At 31.0% G+C, this 21,028-nt stretch overlaps 1 protein-coding gene and 1 pseudogene across 2 annotated transcripts in view; both read left to right on the top strand.

Moving 5' to 3' along the window:
- LOC143236473 (sodium/hydrogen exchanger 8-like) overlaps positions 1–2,048 on the top strand; it is a 100,487-nt pseudogene extending 98,439 nt beyond the window's left edge. The window contains exon 15 of the transcript XR_013019563.1: positions 1,992–2,048. The product of XR_013019563.1 is annotated as a sodium/hydrogen exchanger 8-like (transcript). The remainder of the gene's footprint in view (positions 1–1,991) is intronic.
- Positions 323–19,583, top strand: LOC143238789 (eukaryotic translation initiation factor 2 subunit 3, Y-linked-like). The gene is made up of 5 exons (XM_076479333.1): positions 323–431; positions 6,466–6,610; positions 14,543–14,712; positions 18,193–18,365; positions 19,439–19,583. The coding sequence occupies exons 2-5, from the start codon at positions 6,526–6,528 to the stop codon at positions 19,494–19,496; spliced, it is 486 nt and encodes a 161-aa protein (XP_076335448.1). The 5' UTR covers positions 323–431; positions 6,466–6,525; the 3' UTR covers positions 19,497–19,583.
- Positions 19,584–21,028: the final 1,445 nt, after the last annotated feature.

Raw genomic sequence — 21,028 nt, 5'->3', positions numbered from 1 at the left:
ACAATTGGTAAGATTTTGTTAAAGATTAGACATATATGAATGTGATTAATTGAATTGAACATTTAATACTTTTGTATTGTAATTATATTCTCTCAGAATCTGAATATTTTGAGCATTATCATCAACATAGTATGCAGTGAAATGTTTAAAACTAAAAATAGAATTTTTTTACTGTCAGAGGAGAAAAGCTGGGGATATTGATGACACTCCTCTGATCCATTTATATTAATTATTGATGCTAATAAATGTGTCGCATGCACAATGAATAAGCGGTTTCACAAGTTGGCATTTTTCAAATTATTTTTAATGTTATTTTTTTTCTGTTTTCTACCTAAGTTATCAGATCATTTGATGTGAACAAACCAGGCTGTGAAGTTGAAGATTTAAAAGGCGGTGTTGCTGGAGGAAGTATCCTTAGAGGAGTATTGAAGGTAAATAATGATTTAAAACAGTTTATCTTAATTAACACTGTCTTTTATAGAAATAGAAATCCTTTACAGGAATAAACATGTTCTCTTAATCCTTTAGTAACAGGCTTGTTGTAAAGTACCAGAATTCATATACACATTTGCACACTTTATGTATTTATACTATTTAATATTGTATGTGTATCTTCACAAAATTTGAGTAACTTTTAGTAGTGATTCCAAGTCTTTTGGTACACAAAAAATCAGATTTATTTATGAAAATATTGAGTCCATTTTGATAGTCAAGTTCAAAGTGATTTTTGTGTAGCAGTTAAAAATCTACTCTTTATCCCCAAAATTTCAAGTTTTATTTGTGTACTATCTGAAACTTCCTGAATAGATTCCAGACATTTGTTTTGAGTAAAATGTAATATTTTGTCTATTATTTTCTCTACCCTAACTTTTAAGGAGTCTGTCAATTCGACTGACCTTGAAACCATCATAAAAAATTAAGTATAAATTATGCTTTTTTTTTATAAAGACTATATATTATTACACAAAACATAAATGTTTAATATAAATAGCTTAAGTCCCATAACATTATACATTTATATATATGTAATATTACACTGGTTTTCCAGTCATGCCTGGCTAACAACACAGAAGTTAACAATGACAAGGCACTTGCACTCATGTTACCATATCCAATAATATAAAACTGACCTTTAAGTCTTTACAAAGTGACCTGTATTGGCTGTGTTTTAGTGGAGTAGTATTTTGTAAGATGCAGTCACATTTCAACTATGCTTCATTATTATATTGTATATAAATTATTACTATTTAAATGAAGTTCTTAAACTTATTTTTCTTGAAACAGAATAGTAAATGAAGAAATAAAGCAAACAATTATCTCTTCTTGTTGTGATCTTTAGACTTGGTTGCTGTTTCTTATAGCTAGCTAAGCCTTAAGGAATTTCACACATGGAGGATGTAAAAAAAAAAAGTTTTATACTTACATGAATTTTTATATAACAAAAAATATAAATTACATCAATATCACAATGATTTATCAAGTAAAGTAACTTAGCTGTAGTTAGGTCTAAAAATAAAATTTTGAGCAGACTAAAGACACAACCCACCTCCTTCAAATCTTGTTTTGAAAGAACAAAGTGGTGTCCTAACACTTGAAAATGACTGAAAAAGCCACTAGGAGGACATTATGAGCTTTAAGTTGGTTATTCATATGCCACATACACATGTATGTGTACATGAGGGACTGGTCCCAAAAAATGGAAAGAGGTAAGCAGAGTCACTATTTGGTTCAATAAAAGAATGATATCTCATTATATAGAAAAGATTGGAGTTTCTAATTTTATATTTTTTGTTGTTAATGTCATTAATTTGAGTTCTAATTCACACAATACTATAGACTTTATATTTTGACATCACAAACATGTAAATTGAACCAGTGCTGCATTCAATATGTCATATCACACACAGAAATTGCTGTTTTAACTGTTTCTTTATAATTTAATTTTTAATTAAGAAATTGAATAATATATGAAATGAAAATTTCAATTATAGTCTACACAATCTTATCTGCAAGTTAACCAACACAATGACATGGCTTTTGACCTATGACCTGTTGCAATAGGGTTAATGATTTGGTACAGTTTCATAAGGATTCTGTGAACTAAAACAATGGTGTGATTTCTCTCACTAACTATAGTAGATGTAATTAGAATCTCTTATACTGCAATCTGCTGTAGTTCAAATGGCTATAGTTTTTGCATTGTATATTTGCATGGTGTCACTTGCATAACCTCTATAATTTCTTAAATATCACATTTTTTGTGGTTTTGTTTTTTGAAGGAAAGCTATTATTTTCTTGATTTCAACTCTGTACAGGGTCAGTTGATTTGACCGACCTCCTAACAACCATAGAAAATTATGAAATGAATAAATTACCCTTTTTTACTGTCTAGAGTGAATGCAATTTGTAACAGAAACTGCAGTTGTTTATTATAAATAGCTTTAATCTCAATACAGTATACACCTATTTATATTTTTTTTGTGTGTGTTTTATTGACTTTTGAGTCATGTATAAACTAATAATCCTGCCACAAAAGTTGTATATCATATAGAATGTGCTTCTCAAGAAAAAAAGTGTAGAAAACAATGATCTGTACTACTCACGATGCTACAAAATGTTTTACTCATACATCATACTTGCTCAGCCTTCTCAAATTTTGCATGTGGAGTGTGTAAAAAGTGTAATAACTTTTATAGGTTTCTTTATGTACTTTGAAGTAACAAAAAATTCTAAGTTGCTATACCAGTACCACAAAAATTAACAGGCTTCCTATTGAAGCTGTATTTGGATATAAAAAAATTCTCTCTTCTGATCACAATTTTGCCTTTTTTGCCACTCTTCAAATTCTCCAAGAGTTATAACAGCTTTACCTGATTAAATGCTTTAAAAAGACTGAGAGGATTATGTAGCTCAAAAAGAGCACTTTGATTGGCTATAAACATACATAAAGAGAAGTAAACCAGTAGTGTTTCAAGAGGAAGAGTTGGGCAAAGTCACTGTGATGGATGTTCTAAATATAATACAAGAGTACATTTTATGATGCCCACAATATAATCATGAACAAAGGTAAAACGTGATATACAATGTGACACACAAAAATCAATATTTAGTTTTTGTTTTTTTTAAGTAAGAAATTAAATAATGTGTAATACCAAAATTACAATTATAAAATAGTTTGATATAAAACTTAGTTTCACACATTTTTTAAATAGTAGTTTAATAAAGCTTTGTAAGTCTGAAACAAGATGACATTCTCTGATTCCTACCTGCATGAAAAGAGTTAATTCATGATGCTATAAAAACATGTAGGTTCAAGAAATCTTTATTAAAAATGAATAAAAACCCTATAACCCGAGAGCTTTCAAAAGGTGAACCTTCATTCTTCAGGGACAAATTGGAAAAGGTTAATATTGCCTTCAATTTCTTTTTCAATACAAGATTTTACTAATATTTCAATTAAAAATTTGTCTATGGATATATCATATTTTTCTTTTGCTAAGCTGATTGTAAAGTGATTTTCATATTAAGATTAAAATTTTTTATCTTAAAAATCAAATTTCATCTGCATAACCTCTCAAGTCTTCTAGATATGTTTTAATCATTTCCTTCAGTAACTTTGTGTTATTGTTTTTCTACCCTAACTCTGTACAAAGTTGGTCATTTGTGCTGACTAAAAGGTCAAAAAACCACTAAAAGAATCTAATTAGCTTTTTTCTTTTCAGAATGACTTCATATTTTAACATGAAACTACATTTGTTTATCACAATTAGTTTTAAACTTACAATAGTATACATCTTTTATATTCAACTTTCATCATTTGTTTTTGAACCATGTCTGACTACTCTTTGCACTGTTATAGATTGTAAATGACTTTGAGAATATGCAGGTCACATAACACTATTAAAATTCATTACCCACGAGCTACTCCAAACTGCTTGCATTCATACCTTATGAAAATATTTTATAATTATTTATCTTACATAATATAGCATTAACAAACCTAAAACATTTCTTATTTTTACATTTTAGTTGCTGTTATATTAATAAATAAAGAATACGCATCAAAAAAAAAAAAATACTTACCTGGGCTTTTTTTAGTTGTCGATGTCAATAAGAGCTAATTCTGCTCTTTTATACAGATGGTAGTAATGCACTATATAATTTTTGTTTACATAATGCACCTAAGAACATAGAATAATAACATGCAAAATGCTGACTCTTGCATAACTCACAGTTTTTCTGATTTTCTAACTATGCAACAAGTGCCATTGCAAATTCATCCTATCTAGCTGATGGGTTTCATGTGGAGTTGAAGGTTAAACATGCAGCAAAATATTGTTCTCTGTATGGAAAACAGTGTAATATAACATTTAGTTGATGAAAACTGAAGCTTCCTACTGGTTATGAATAATTTACTGTTTAAACACAACAGAACTACAGGCAAATCCTGAAAGAGAGTATGTGGCAAAAGAGGTCTGATTCTCTATTCAATGGCTTTGTAACCAGATATTGAAGTCTGTGAAAAGTATGTTTTTCCTGAGGAATGACAACATTATAATGATTAATTTATCTCTTTTGTGATGGGTCACAGGTCAAAGATCATGTCAGCCATCATGTATTCAAAAATTTATTGAACTACTATTTTATGAATCTATTTCAGTAAGTCAAATCATAGAGTATAATTCAAACATTAGTATTATATACGAGTTAATTTCTACTTCAAAAGTAAATATTAATAGAACACAAATATATCCATTTTTGATATTCATGGTATGTTGAATGCAGTACTGGTTAAAATTAAATGTTCTTGATTCAAAATAAGTCTAGTTTTATATGAATCAGGAACTTAAACTACCAATAGTGATGAACAAGAATATAAAAAAAAACCTCTTTTTATTTTACTGAGATATGACTTACATAGTGAATCAAACACAGTGGCCCCATTCACCTCTTTCCATTTTTGTAAACAATCACTTGTATACATTGACTTAAAAGTATGACGTGAATAGCCAGTCATTACCTTGGAATGCATCTCTTGTAGTTTTCATAGCTATTTTAGTTTGTTAAAGCATTACCACATTCTTTCAAATCAGTATCTCACAAAGGTAGGCTGTATCTTTAGTCTACTTGAAGTTTCATATTTTTTAGACTTAAATACAGCCTAGTTACTAAACTAATAAGTTATAATGGAATTCTCTGGTATCAATATAGTAATTTGATTTTTTGTTATTCAACTGTGTGTGTGCAATAACCTTAAAAAAAGATTATTTTATATCCTCCATGTATGAAATTTTAAAAGGTTTAGAATCTATGTTCAGCAGCAACCAAGTTTGAAGGTCATAGAAGAAAGAATTGTTTGCTTCTTTATTTACTGTTTGATATTTTAAGAAAACTAGGTTTAATAACGTATTTCTAAATAGTAATAATTTATATGTATATATAATGTATAATAATTGAATGTAAGTGAATATTACAAAATACTGGTCTGCTAAAAGACAACCAAGACAGGTCACTTTGTAAAGGTCAGTTTTATGTTACTGGATAGGATAACATTAAGTGCACATGCACTGGATCAATGCAAGTAAGTTATATAATATTACCTAGGCATGACTTTAGAAGATCAATATAATAAAAAAAATAAATATATAATGTAATGAGATTTATGGTACTTAGACTAATCATTTGTATGTTCATATGTTTTAATTTATGGTCATGTTAGCATGAAAAAAACAATTTATTATTCCTAAGTTTTATGAGGGTTACATGGTCAGTCAAATTTTGTGAAGTAAATAAATTTGTACTTCTTGTAGAGATGGTAAATAAAATATAGAAGAGGGAATGTCTAAAGAAAAAATCTTGAATTTTTTTGCACAAGGGAAAATTCATGATTTTTTTTTATTGTCTTGTAAAATTAAGAACTTATATTATACTACTAAAGCATGGATTATTAGCTACAGTTTTATGCTGTATTAATTAGTATAACATGAACAAAATATAGTTTAAATAAATTTTAAATGTAACTTGCCAAACACCTTGTGATGTGAAGTAAAAGAGGGTTAAACCATGTGGGCTGTAATAACCAGTATTGTTTGTACTAGTATATAAATGTAAACACACAAGACCTTTTAAGTTATACTTAATATAGTGGTGAATTTGGTGAAAAAAATTATTCTTCTTTGAAACCCATATTAATCAATTTAAAACATTTTTGAAAAAATCTAACCATGCCGTGTTCAACGGTTACGTTTTTGCTAGATCTGATGGTATTTAACGTGGCCTTAATTATGTATTTGTATACATTTCACTGCACACTGGCAATATTACACATAAATTCATATATATTTTTATTTACTGAAACAACAACAAAGATAACCTGAAATTATCCAAACAATTTATACTAACTGTTAGTTTATTTCTTCCACATTCCTTTAGTTTGTTAAAATATTACTGTATGTGGTGCTCTAGGTTGGTCAAGAAATTGAAGTTCGTCCAGGTATTGTCTCCAAGGACCAGGATGGAAAACTGATGTGCAAACCTATCTATTCTAGGATTGTATCCCTGTTTGCAGAACATAACGACCTTCTATATGCAGTTCCAGGAGGACTAATCGGTAAAGATTAGATTATTACTACTGTCCAGAACTGTAAGTGTAGGTAATTTCTCCACTATATCCTCAACTTGTGGTGACTCAGCAAAAAAGTCTGAAGGTTTATAATGCTAAATATTAGGTCCCAATAATAATAATGGGTGCAGCACAGATACTCCACCAAAACTTTTAAATTAAGTTTGTGTTATTTAATGTATATATATTAAAGTTTTTGCTACAAGAACTAAAATGAAAATTTTCTTTCTTAGGTATGTAACCTAATATGGTAAATATTATGTATGACTAGTTTTAACCCTTTCACAGTGGGGCTGATATGATATACCTGAATTCATATACACATTTGCACATGTTAAATATTTATACTATAACTTTTGATGCTAAATGTAGTATAATTCTTGGTAAACATTACAAGTCTTTTGAACGCAAAAAAATCAGAATTTTTAATTAAGTATTTTTACTAAAGATTTGTTTTTTGAAAATATCAAATCTGTTTCATTGCTCGTGCATGTTATGATTGAAGAAAAACTTCGTTGTCCCAAAAATCTCAAATGTTATTTGTTTAATTTGTAAAACTTCCAATTTTTGTTTTTAATTAAGATTTTATATTTTGTTTGTTATTTTCTCTACCTTAAATATGTGGAGTGTGTCAATTTGACTGATCATGTAACTGTCATAGAAAAATAAGGAAATAAATGTAGATTATTCTTTTTCTGTGTTAGAATGACTACAGATTATAACACGAAAATACAAATGTTTGTTCAAAGTAACTTGAACAAAAGTCTCATAACATTATTTTTTCATTATATTGACCTTATATCATATGTTACATAACTTGCATTGATACTGTGCACATGCACACATTACTGTATCCAATAATATAAAACTGATCTTTAGTCTTTGTTTTAGTTTATTAGCATTTTGTAATATGTAGTCACATTCCAATTATTATACGTTATATATGTATATAGATTATTACTATTTACAAATAGATTATTCAATTTATTTTTTATCAAAATTAAAAACAATAAAGAAGTGATTATCTCTTCTAGCTATGACGTTTGAACTCGGTTATTGCTGGACCTAAAGTGATAAATCTTTCAAAATTTCATGTGTGGAGAATATGAAACAAAATACATTTTTGACATTTTATGTATATATTTGAATAACAAAAAAATCATAAGTTACTATATTGATAGCATAGAATTCCACTATAATTTATCAAACTTAGTAAGTTGCATTTAGATCATTTCAAAAAAAAAAAGAAACTTCAAACAGACTAAAGACACAACCCACCTTTTTTGAAATCTTGGTTTGCATAAATCTGTGAACCTTTTAATAGATTAAAATGGCTATTAAAATCACTAACAGTCATTGTAAGCTCTTGATTGGTTATTCGCATATTGTATTTTGAAGTATGTGTGTGGGTATATATAGAATCCTAATGGTTGAGAGGTACAACTCCAACAAACTTCTTCAGTTCCTATAGATGGGTGGCTTTGGGTTGGCTAGTTGTATTGGACATTCTCAAAGAGTGTTGTAGACATTGTGGCTGATGCTCATGTTTGAGTATAGTGCTCACAAAACCTCTGGAGTTGCTGCAGTGTCTTGTTTGGTGTTGCAGTGTGTCTCCTTGCAGGACTCCATGGTAAATGGGGGCAAGGGGACTGAATCTTTCTCTGTCTAGTAAAGATTTCCCAAATCCACATCAAAATAAAATAATAAAGAAACAACGTATACATAGACGACTATTACATGGTTACTACCACAGTCAGATCCTGTTCCTTGTTTTTTAATCCGTCATTCTTTATCTTATAAATCCTTTGGGTGTCTGTCTCCTTTTATTCAAAATGGATTAGAGAGGTTTGCTGGTTCTCCCAAGTCAGTCAAAAACTTACATTCTGGGGACATCTTGGTGGAAACATTTACCCCACAACACATTTACTATCTGCATTTGTTTCAGTTTAATGCATGTAGCATATATTGTTAAATATGTATTGCACAAGTCCCACTGTTCTCTAAATTTGTAAAAGATTTTACAAATCTTTACAAAGATTCTCAAGAGTAAGAATCAACAATATATGTTTTGTTAAAATAGTAGCATATATTCAAATATTATTGAACTTTCAAGAATGTTGCTTTAGAGCTTATAAATCGATGTGCCTAGAGACAGTAATAAAATATTTTTTGGTCACTACAGTCAGTACACTATAAACCTTGGAAGCTATAATTATGGTTAACCCTTATTAATCAGAAAACTAAATATATTTGACCAAGAACATTTATAGATTACAAACCATTCAACATCAGACATTAGTCTTTCTACAAGGACATTAGATATTGTTGTTGATGAAAAACTTCCATGTGAAGAACAGAGCTAGCTAGCATTCCTGTAAAGTGAGGTATATTTGTGTATCAACGTAAAAGTAACTTGCACTTCATCAAACTGAAACTTTGGTAAAATATTCAGTTCCATACCAGATAGAAGACTGAATATTTTTTGTGAGATTGTAAAGTTTTGCATATAAATAATTTTATCAAATGTGTAATAAATGATATTATAATTGTTTTTTGTTTTTGTATGTGTGTATGTATTTAAATATATTTGTGTTAAGAAAGTTTTGTGTCAATCTTGTTGGCAAATATAAATTTAATACATATCGATATTTAATTAACTTCTAAATTAAAATTTCTGGTTATTTGGAATTGTAATACATAATGTATAATACAATATGGGATAGACCCATTAAGGTTACTCCCCATGGTAATTTGAAGTTCTCACAAAGAGTTATTGTTGAGAGGAATTTGAAGAACATCCCCAAGTTGTAGATCCTAGCTGGTTTCTCCGATAAAAGAAGAAATTGTGCTGCCTACCAACATTCTTATTTTGAGGTTCACATCACCATGTCCACCTGCCACTGTCAAGGCAGGTTATTGAACTGTGAGGTATAGCTATATATTCCACCCTTCTCAAATGTATCCAAGGCCAATGGTTTGGTAATTCAAAGACATCATGTTGTGGTTCTTTGACATATGCTTGTTGTGGTGTCAAAGACCACATTGCCTACAAGTGTGAATTGAAACCTCACTGCATTAACTGTAGTGGTTACCACTCTTCTTACTGTTGTTCTTGCCCTAGGTAGGAGAAGGAGAAAGAGATACAGCATTTAAAAAACCATTAATATTATTTCTTATCAAGAGGCTTGAAATATGTTGTTTCCTACTCCATGTCAAACATATGCTGTTGTACAACATTCTACTGCTGCAGTGTGAGTGCAGACATATCTTTTCGTGTCTTCAATAGAATAATTCTCCAACCATGTGAAGAGTCATTTGCCCTCTATCAATATGCAAGTTGACAAGTTAATGTCTAGTCCTGTCTCTGTCCTCACCATTCCTTCCCGTGATTACCTGGTTCCACTTCCTTCAGTTCCATATTCTGGCATCTACTTGAGCCCTTCTTCAGCAGCAAGGTGTAGAATGATTGATTATTCATTCACACTATCTACTGATAGTCTTGCTCACTTGACGGGATCCATGGAGGTTGGCAGACCTCCTTTTAATAAAAAAAAAAAGGCACTGTTGTAAATCTAAGTAAAAAATGGCCACTTTGATACAGTGGAACTGTCAAGGTTTCCATTCTAATGTGGATTACATTTAGGCCTTGATTGATTCCTATCATCCTGTGTCTTTCCTTACAAGAAACATTTCTGAAACCTGCTGATACTATCACCTTTTGACAGTTTTCTCTATACCAGGATAACAGGTTGAGTGATGAATGAGTGCATGGAAGGAGTGGCACTGCTGCTCAACCAGTACAAGCCCATCACATCTTTGTAGCTTGATACACACTTGAAAGACATTGCCATCCATGTTTCTTTGGGTCATACCATCACTGTTTACTCTGTGTACCTGTCTCCTGGAGAGGTCTGTGATCAGTCAGACCTTGATGCATTCTTGAACAGTTACATTCTCCCTTTTTGATCCTGGGGGACTTTAATGGAAATAATCTCATCTGGGGTGGGGCTGATATTGATAAGAGAGGTCATTCCATAGAGCACATGCTCTTGGACCAGAACTTTTCTTCATTATTGGATCTTATTCTTATTTTCATGCACCTAGTCAGTCTTTAACTGCTGCTGTTCTATCTGCTTCCTTCATTTTTCTTTGAGGGTTGACAGTGACCCATAGGGCAGTGATTATTTTCCTGTCATTCTGAGAGAGGTTAGTTGTGGTCAATGTCAACCAACCAGTATGCCTTGGTAGAAGTTGGCCCTCTTTCACTGCTCTATTGGAAGTTGATCCTGCTTTCATCTGTCTGCTGTCATTAGACAACTGGATAGGAGAAGCGACTGTTCTTAATATCTCGACACATTTTCCATGGTAGAGTTCTGGCTGCCAGTTGGTCTAGAGTACCTTCTGATGGTATTCTTCTCTTTAGACCCATATCCTTTTATAGTGGGCCTGTTCCTGTGCCCATGCTTGGGAGGTGAGGTGTCAAAGCCAGAAGGAATTTTAACTTAAGTTCACAACTAGCATCTTTTCTACCATCAGTTTCAAAATTGTCAGGGACAGAAATTGGAATGTCAGTGAGAGGTATGCCTCCCATCCACTTTCCATCTTGCTCTCCAGTGGCCAGGAAGTTGCTGGTGTACAGAACATTCCTGATACTTGCATTGAGAATTTTTCTTGAGCATCCAGTACTTCTGTTTTTTCCCTTGCCTTCTTGGCCATCAAGTCTTGAAAGGAGCAATCACCTCTTTCCTTTTGGCCAATTTTCTCGACTGTTGTAATCACTGGTGGAACTCAAATTTGCTCTTCATCAGTCGTGACTAATGATATTCACTGTGAAATGTTGCACCATCTCTCTCCTGCCTATTTTGCTATTCTTCTGGTTCTTTCCAACTGGATCTGGCAAGAAAACGTTTTTCCTGATGCTTGGTACCAATCTATTGTCCTTCCTTTCTCCAAGCCTTCTAACTATTGTCCAAGTGCTTTGATTAGCTGTCTCTGTAAGGTCTTGGAGAGGATGGTTAATGCTCATCATGTTTGGTTCGAATCAAACAATCTCCTTTTACCTACCCAGTGTGGATTCCATTGATGGCACTCCACTGTATAGGTACAGTATGTTTCAGGATCTCTACTGCTATGGGTTGTGTTTTTATTTGGAACATTTTACTGGACAAAATCTGTCTGTGTGGGTTCCTCGCTTTCCTGTTCTTTTACACTTGCTTTTAATTTTTAAAGTCAAGATTACTTTTATCACACAACTTCCTACTGTTATGAACAAGCTCTGCATTAGTGAATTGCCACATCTTGTGTCAATTATAAAACACAAGGTTTATTGAACAGCAGCTTCAAATTGACCTCAGTCAACTGTTAAAGTGAATAATAGCAAACAGTTTTAACTTTTTTCTCTACAACTGCTTGCATGCAAATTTGCCACCAACAGTTGATACACCCTGTTTCCAAGCTCCATCTTGATGGTGCTGTTTTTTCCCATGGTTCCTGAGGCAAAGTTCTGGGCCTTTTGATTTGTAAGCTGACTTTTATTACTTACATCAAGCAGCTATGTGTCAAGTATATGAGGACATTGAACATCCTCTGTGTCCTCTCTTCCACCTCTTGAGAAGGAGATTGATATTCTGTTCTCAGAATCTGTCATGCCTTCATTAATATCTGGTTTGTGGTTCTAATGGGGCCTCAGCTGAATCCCATTCTTCATCTGGGGATTCATCTCTGTACAGGATCTTTCTGCACTTTTGTAGTATGCCATTAAACTTCAATCTTTACCACAGTAATCCCACCTGGGGTTGTCTTCCTTCCTTAGTGAGCTATGCTCTTTCAGAATATACAATCTCCCATTCTTCTTTTTGGCATTCTTATCCAGGTGCAGCTGGCTGAGTGCATTATTGGATGATATTGCTGTTGACCCTGATCAACCCATCCCACCATGGCTTATTGTCATCCCCATCTGTGACCTTTCTTTGAGTTATATGAGGAAAGTGGATACTCCTAATTAGAAGGACCATTTTCTCTTTGCCAAACATCTTTTGAATCATTCATCCATCCTCATTTATATGGATGGTTCAAAATCGTGTGGTTCTGTGGATTCTGCCATTATTTGGTGTGGCTTAGTGGTTGCTCACAAGATCCCCCTACAGTTTCTGTATTCACTGCCAAGTTGTATGCCATTTCTCTTGCCTTGGATCATGTATAAACTATGCAGTACTATTTGCACTGACTTTCTTAGCTCCTTTCTGGCCCTGGTGTCACTTAGCATTAGTTCTCACCGTGTTTTCATCAATATTAAAAAGTAACTGGCCCATTTTTCTGTATCTTCTATCTGTGTTCAGTTTTTCTGGATACCTGGCCGTGTTGGTATTCTCAAGAACAAACTTGTTAAAACTGTGAGCAAGTCCATTTGCATTGGTGCTGTCACAGCCTTGCTTATCTCGTGTGTACTACAATCTTGTATTTAAGGCTCGTTTTGTGTGACTTGGAGTGAGCAACATCATAACAAGCTTTTCTAGATCAAACCTTCTGTTTTGTGGCCATCTTGTTTTTGTAAAGAACAGAAGGAGGAAGCTGTCCTAACTAAGCTATTCATTGGTCACAATTTTTTAATTCATCATTTTCTTTTATCTAGGACTAATCCACCAATGTGTGGCCTTTGTGACACTCAAGTCATGATAGCCTATGTTTTACTGTCATGCCATTGTGATGACTGAGTGATACTATTTTAGATGTCTCTTATAGGGGTTTACCAGTGTCATTGGCAATGGTGACACAGTCCAACGTGCTTGAGAATTTTAATTTTTTATAAGCTACTGGCATTTTTAATTCTGTTTAAATCTTTTATCTGAAACTTGGAAATTGTTTTGTTTTAACTTGACATATTTTTACATTTTATAATAATTTTACTTTTACGTTCTTTACCAGCTGTTTGGTGCAGATAGCCTAGTTGATTTGTGCCTGTAAATGCTAACCAAACAAATGACTAGAGTGAAAAGTAATAATGAATTTGAAATGGATTAAGTATAAATATAATGCATTTGATAAAGGCAGTTTTACTTTTCCTGTAGGTGTTTTTTCACTGCTGATTAATATAAAAAAATAAAGTGAAGTATACAGTAAACTTTTTAAAATATTGTGAAATACTTAACTTGAAAAAAAAAGCTCATAATTCTTCTGTGTGTAATATAAAGTAGTTTATCTTGTATTTATACCTGAAAATTTTATTTCAGTAACATTGCATTATGAGATCATCTGAAACTTGATACATGATTAGATAATGTTTACTGCCATTATCTTTAGTGTTATATACTGTTATTAGTTATTATAAGATTAGATAAATTCATCTGTGTGTAATTGTAAGGTTAGCTTCTAAATCCAAAGTCAGTAGTGCCAAAACAAACAGTCAACTGTCAGTTCATAATGTTAGATTAAGCTTTGTTCTCTGTAACTGTGAGATTTTGTATTCAGTACTACTATGAGTTATAAGAGTTAGGAAATACTTTATTATCAGTGGGTTTTAGGTTAAACAATTCTACTGTCATTAACTTCAGGTTAGATTACCCTTCTGTTACCAATAGTGATAAATTATCTTTCAATGATTTTTGCCTAATTTTATTTGTGCAAGTTACAGTGTGACTGATGCTCAGTTTAAAAGCTATCATTTTAATTGCTGCTTTTAGGTTTCAGTATAAATTTGTAATAGTTACTGTAAGAAAGATTGTAATATAATTATAACATTTTTGGTAATTAAATTTAATCAAGAGATCGTAACATGAATTAGAATTCATTGAACTTTTCCCTCTTGTTACATTATGTACTGAAAAAAATACTTTTAACACTTTTCTTTTGATTTATCTCTCAAACCTTGAAAGTTGATATATTTGACAATTAGTTACAGGTAAAAAACTGTTTCATCCACAGGTGTAGGAACCAAGATTGACCCCACATTATCCAGAGCTGACCGCATGGTGGGACAAGTGCTTGGTGCTGTTGGTGCTCTACCAGATATTTTCACTGAACTTGAAATCTCCTACTTCTTATTGCGTCGACTTCTGGGTGTGAGAACAGAAGGTGATAAGAAAGCAGCCAAGGTAACTTTTTCTTCATAACCTTTGTGATTCTTTTTGTATGTTGTTTGTTTGTTTGTTTTTATCTCGTAACATATAAACAGTGTATCAAAAAAATTGTACACTTGAAATATCACAGCTGTGTACAGCATGTTAATTTCATAACTGATCATCATTATCCTTTTTTTCTGTCACATGAAACTATTTCTGAAAGTGATGAAATTATGATGTTTACAGATTTTTACAGTGTGACATAGATGAAGCTCAAAATATCACACAAACACCCTTATCAGAAGAGTTAGTTTCATTAGATAAATTTGATATATTAAACTTGATATGTTGAAATGGTTGAATGCTTAATCCACAAATGACTTTAACATATATATTTCTACTAACTCTCTAAACATGGACTCAGTCAATTTGACCAACCATGTGACCTCTGTAGATTTAATACTTTCAGTATAGTGTGTGTATCTTCAAGTCTTTCAGGTAACATTGTCTTTCACCTCAAAATTTTTTTTTAATGAAATAGTTTTAATAAACTAAAATAAAGATTTGTCCATCAATTTATTATTTGTTTTGAATAATCTGTGTGAAAAGTAATTTTCATGTTAAGGTTACAAATACCTGTCTTCATTTCTTAAAATCCCAAGTTTCCTTTGCATAATCTCTAAAATCTTTTAAATAAATTTTAAACATGTTTTCAAGTAAAACTTTTTATTTCATCTGTTAATTTCTCTACCCTAACTCAAAAAGGATCAGTCAAATTTGACCAATTTCATAACCACAAAAAAGTAATAATAATAAATCTAAATTAACTTTGAATAATGACATGAATCTAATTCATTTATCGTAGATAGCTTTAAGCTTGTAACAATATACATCTATTTATAATTAAATTTTGTTACTCTTTGAACTGCATTAAACTACAATCCATATTACAAGTTGTAAATTAGTTGGGGTATGTGCTGATGGAGAGCGTGCTTTGTGAAACATTTTTGATATTATTTATTTTACCTAATCTACTCTTAACTAACTTAAATAGATACCTATTTTTACTTTTATAATAATAAATAAATACAGTACTTACCCAGTCTTCTTTCATATTGTAAATTGTTGAGGACATTTAAGCCTACTTTTTTATACTAGTGCTAGTAATACACTAAATATTTATTTAATTAAATAATGACTCAAAGAACATAGACTAAAACATGCAAAAAACAGACAATATTTCTGGCTTGTATCTATGTGACAAGAGTTATTAAAAATTCATCCAAACTAATCATTAAGTTTCTCACTGGAACGTTGCTTGTACTCTGAGTGAAACTTCTCTTCAGAACACAACATTACATTTATAATGAGCAGTAAGAAAAAAGTGCTTTCTAGTATGAATTTATTTATAGCACTTCTGTAAACTAACAATAATAATGGAACCTGCTTCTCACTTTTTCTTTTTTTTTATCTGATCCTCAATATTGTGACAACATATATCACGAGATTCTGTTGATTTTTTTCTACTAATCCATTACTCGCTTGATGGTATTCATTTGTTTCTGGTTTCTTTACACTTACTGATTTGCACATTTCTTTCTTTAATTTTAAAATGAAATTTGTGCTTCTATAATTTAGTGAATACAATGGACTTCCATGTTAAGCTTGCAGTTTTGTATACAAATTCATTTGCAATAGTTTCTGCTTTCTGACCTGGTAAACATATTGCCTCAAGAAATCTAGTTAAATAATTGGAAGTGGCCTATATATTTATTTCTAAAATAAAATTTAGATAGGGATCCTAAAATATTATAACCATCATTTGAAATTCTTTGGTTAAACTTTGCATTCTCTCTAAACAGGAATTCTGTAAATATCTTGTATTTCTGACATTTGATACATGGCTCATGAAAGTTGGCAACATTCCTTCTCATATTTTGCCAAACAAATCTCTTTATTCAGGGATTTTTTTGCAAAATATGAGAATATTTATTGTATTATATGTTTTTTGTAAATGCTCAGTGTGCAGAGAATGATGTGTTATGGTGAGTATTTATAACTCTGTTTCTCAAGTTCCATAATACTGTACACTGTGGCAAGCTCTGTCTTTGCTCTACTTTCTCTTTCTTTGCATAGCTCATTTGAATCAAATATACACTCAGTTTCTTCTTGAACTACTTCATTAATTTACTGTTGCATCATTCTTATAACATGATCTAGATCTCAAACCACTTCATATTCATATTCATTTTCTTTGTTTTCTTAATTCTTTTTATTACTTGTTTCAAATTATCTATTGAGTCTATTAATCTAATCACTCTTAATGTACCCACAGTAGTTTTCTACAGGATCTGTATAGTACTTCATAGTATTTTAGTGTCATTAGCCACCATAGGGGTACACGACCTGTAATGATGGTAAATATTTTATCATACAGATAAAAGAAAGTTTTAATACCATGCACTACTGCTAAACATTGTTACTCAGTGTTGAGTAATTCATTTATGTTTTTCTAAAATATTCATTCTTATATGATGCAGGATTTACTTTTGTATTTTTATTTGAGATAGGATTGATCCTATTGCATAACCAAAGTACATTGGTTCTGTTAGAGGCCTTGCAAGTAAAGCAAAATGTAGAATGAAACTTGTAGGATTCTAATTTTACAAATCCAAAATATTCCCTACTTTCACTTTTTCTTATACCTTTGATCATACTCACTTGAGGTTTGTTGTTCCTTCTAACAATATCTAGTCTACATGTTTATATTTACATTTAACATAATTTTAAATATTTATATATAAATAAAACACCCAGTTAATGAATACATTCCAACAATATCAAGCAAGGAGGTTGTCATTGCATGATACAGTCCTGTACCACATTATGCATGAGTTTTGCCATGGGTGTGCTTGTAATATCTAACTATTAAATTTCCAGTTGATATACAAGCTTTAGGACTCGTGCATACACTTTATCTCTATTTTATAGTTAAAAGTGATCTGTGGCAACTATGTATAAATAAACACTGTGTAATAAAATGCTGAGCCATAAATAAATTTATTGTAAAGGAAAATAATTTGTCGCTTTTCTTGAATTATAATTTTTCTGTTAAAATTCAGCTTATGAAATTGGATAATCACATAAAAATAAAAACATTTGAAATGATAGCATGCTACAAACATATTTTGAAATAGGGAATTGGTATATTTTTATTTTCATGACAGATGAAGTTCTAAGTTTATTTTATTTTTGGGCTTATCCTTCTTAAAAAACTGTTTTTTTGTTTGTTTTGCTTTGGTTTTGTCTATTTTCTAAACATCTTGGGTTTATTAGAATATACAGATGTATTTCAGGTGTAGGTAAAGTAAGAATCATTAGTTATTGTTATAATGATAATGACACTGGTTGTGATCTAAAATGGTTGGTTTGGAAAAGTATTCTAAATCCCAGAGCTACTTCGCTGATTTATGGTTGTGAAAATTGAATGTTTAAATATATGTATATATGTAGGTTCAAAAACTTTCAAGGAATGAAGTTCTAATGGTAAACATTGGGTCATTATCCACTGGAGGACGTGTTCTTGCTGTAAAAGCAGATTTAGCCAAGATAAGTCTTACAAATCCTGTTTGTACAGAAATTGGAGAAAAGATTGCCCTCAGTAGAAGAGTAGACAAACATTGGAGGTTTGTAATGAAGAATGTTCAGATGTAATACTTCTTATAAAGAATTTAAAAAATACACGTTAACACTAGTTTCTTGTGGAATCTATGTTAATTGTTTCTTCAGTTTTATTTATTGTCATATGTATGCTTTGTTATAAAATGGTTTTAAAAAAACTTTTCATTAGTTATTGCTAATCTACTTCATATCAGATGTGGGTAAAATGGCTTGGGGATATTTTTATACTTGTGTATCATTTGAAAAGTATTTTGTGAAAGCTAAACTCATAAAAGTAAAACTATCAATTTTAATTACTAAAATTAAATTTAAAGACCAGTTATCACTGAGTTACTATGGTTTGTTTGTTTTGGAAATTCTTTCCTTCATCACTAAGTTTCTTTAAGTGGTGATTATAATCAACTAGAAATATCATGCCTATATACATTTAAACACTACAAGAAGCCCAGTTTTGTTTGTTTTTCATTCTCCTTTTGTTCGTGGTTATTGATAAGGGACATAATTAATAATTTGGTGAAAAGTGGTGAAATGAGTTGAGCTGCATAGTTAAATTTATTATCTAAACACAATGCTACCTGTTCTTCGTATCCTATATAAATGTAAGTTTCAATAATGTGAGTACGAGATAACTTGAAAATAAAGTATCCACTGCTTAGTCTTTCAGAGTATTTGTGAAGGTGTTTCTTGTATTTTCACTCTACTTATAATTTTGTTTTGTTAAGTATTATAGAAATTAAAAATCATTGTTTGAACTTTCTCTGGTTTATTGTGTGAAGGTTAAAAGATGTTTTCTTCTCTTTTTCTTTTCTTTTTTGTATCTTATTATTAGTGTCAACAATAACAATGTTAAATTTATAAACCTTCAACGCACAAATTGTTTCTCTCCATATCAGTAAATTTTAGTGGTTATTCTTAACTTGGACTTGCTGGTATATAATTATGTAGAAGTTACAAGATTGAGGAAACTCAAAACTGGATATTTGTGGTTTAAACTCAAAGTACTTAGAAGTTAAAATAAAGTTCAAACACCTTGTGCTTTCACTTCTACTTTTAAAGTTATAAATTTTTGTTTTCTTAGGTTGATTGGGTGGGGACAGATTAGAAGAGGTGTTACCATCAAACCTGTGTCCAGCTGATCTCCAGAACTTTGTTATAGTTGAAATGTTTATTCTCTGAAGATGTAAAACCAGATTTCATGCAAAATAAAAGAACAAAGCATCAAATATCTGTATGCTTGATTCTGATAAGAGAATCATTACTAATACTATTAGTAGTGCTTTTTGAAAGTCTATACAAATATACACATACACACTTGCACATGAAGTTGATAATAATGTTAATGTTGTTCATTTCCTTTACTGTAAATTCTTCATTCTTTAGGTGAAAACATTTCAGAAGTTAGCATAAGTATCATGGAGAAGGAAAGATATGCTATTAAGTAACTATGATGTTAAATCAACTAATGCATTTTGTAATATATTTTGTGTACAATTTTCTCTCTTATGCAGTGATATGCAACATACTCTGTTGTGATAGCAAGAAGGAAACATTATTCTTAAGCTAACATGAAAGCCTCCTCTTCCCCATGTTTCCTGCACTGCAGTGGAATTACCTCCTTCTTCAGCTTGTTCTGTACCACAGTTTCTTTTCCAAATGTTCCATGATGTAAACATTCTTTAGCTTATTAAACCTATAACAAAAAATGCAATGTAACCATAAGTGTAAATAACTTTATTACAATATTTGACTGTTTATTGCTTCAAGAAGAAAGAAAAAAATTCAAATAACAACAGTAGACACTCAAGAAAATTATGAAAGTTATTCTCTGTTAAGATTTGCTATTTAACAAGTATATAATTGTTTGATGTATGACATATCTTCTTTCTTACTTTTTGAAGTAATTTATATTGTAGTTTTTCTTTAACCAAATAAACATGTAATTGAAATTAAAACTAATTGCAAAAAGCATTATGTGATCATTGACCACAGTTTAAATGTGCATTAGGTAAAAATTTATTTTATTGCCCAATTTTATTACAATTTTCTTCTAAATCATCTAATTTGAAATCCTAACCCATATAAGTGCACATTTGTTTTGTAGATGATCCAATTATTACATTAACAGCTTTATAGACTGGGTATTGCATCAGCTAATTTTTGGCTGTAAATGGAAGTTCATACTGAGAGTCAGTTTAAAAGCGTACCTGTTGCAACATATGTATGATTTCACCAAAGTAACATCATGGTAAAAAAAAGTAGTTATTGTTTCTTTGAGCAGAGACTTTTGACAAGATAGGCTGCTGGAAAAAAAATTTAACCAGTCTACTGTGAGCTGCTGGGTGCACAAAGAGATTCTGATTGTATGAAATGGTGTGAGGGAAGGTATAGGAAGAAAGCTTCCACAGCTGCTAATGATTGTGTTCTGAAATACAATTACCTGAAAAATCATGAAATGTTCACAAATTGCAAAAGAGCATGGCAAAAAATGTTGTGTCTCACTGCAGTGGAAAGACATCCATTTGAACTTTTTTTTATGTTTCTTAGGTAATGTAATGCTATTGTATTTACAATAATCTTTTCTGACATAAAATATTCATATTAAAAAGTAGAGATGTTTTCAGACTGGAGACTTAGAAGTTTAAAAAAAAACATTATAAATATAGGCCGT

The sequence above is a fragment of the Tachypleus tridentatus genome, chromosome 13, assembly GCF_004210375.1.
Source record: "Tachypleus tridentatus isolate NWPU-2018 chromosome 13, ASM421037v1, whole genome shotgun sequence".
NCBI classification, from domain to species: domain Eukaryota; kingdom Metazoa; phylum Arthropoda; class Merostomata; order Xiphosura; family Limulidae; genus Tachypleus; species Tachypleus tridentatus.
The sequence above is the reverse complement of the archived record's forward strand: the minus strand, read 5'-3'. Positions and strand labels throughout refer to the sequence as shown.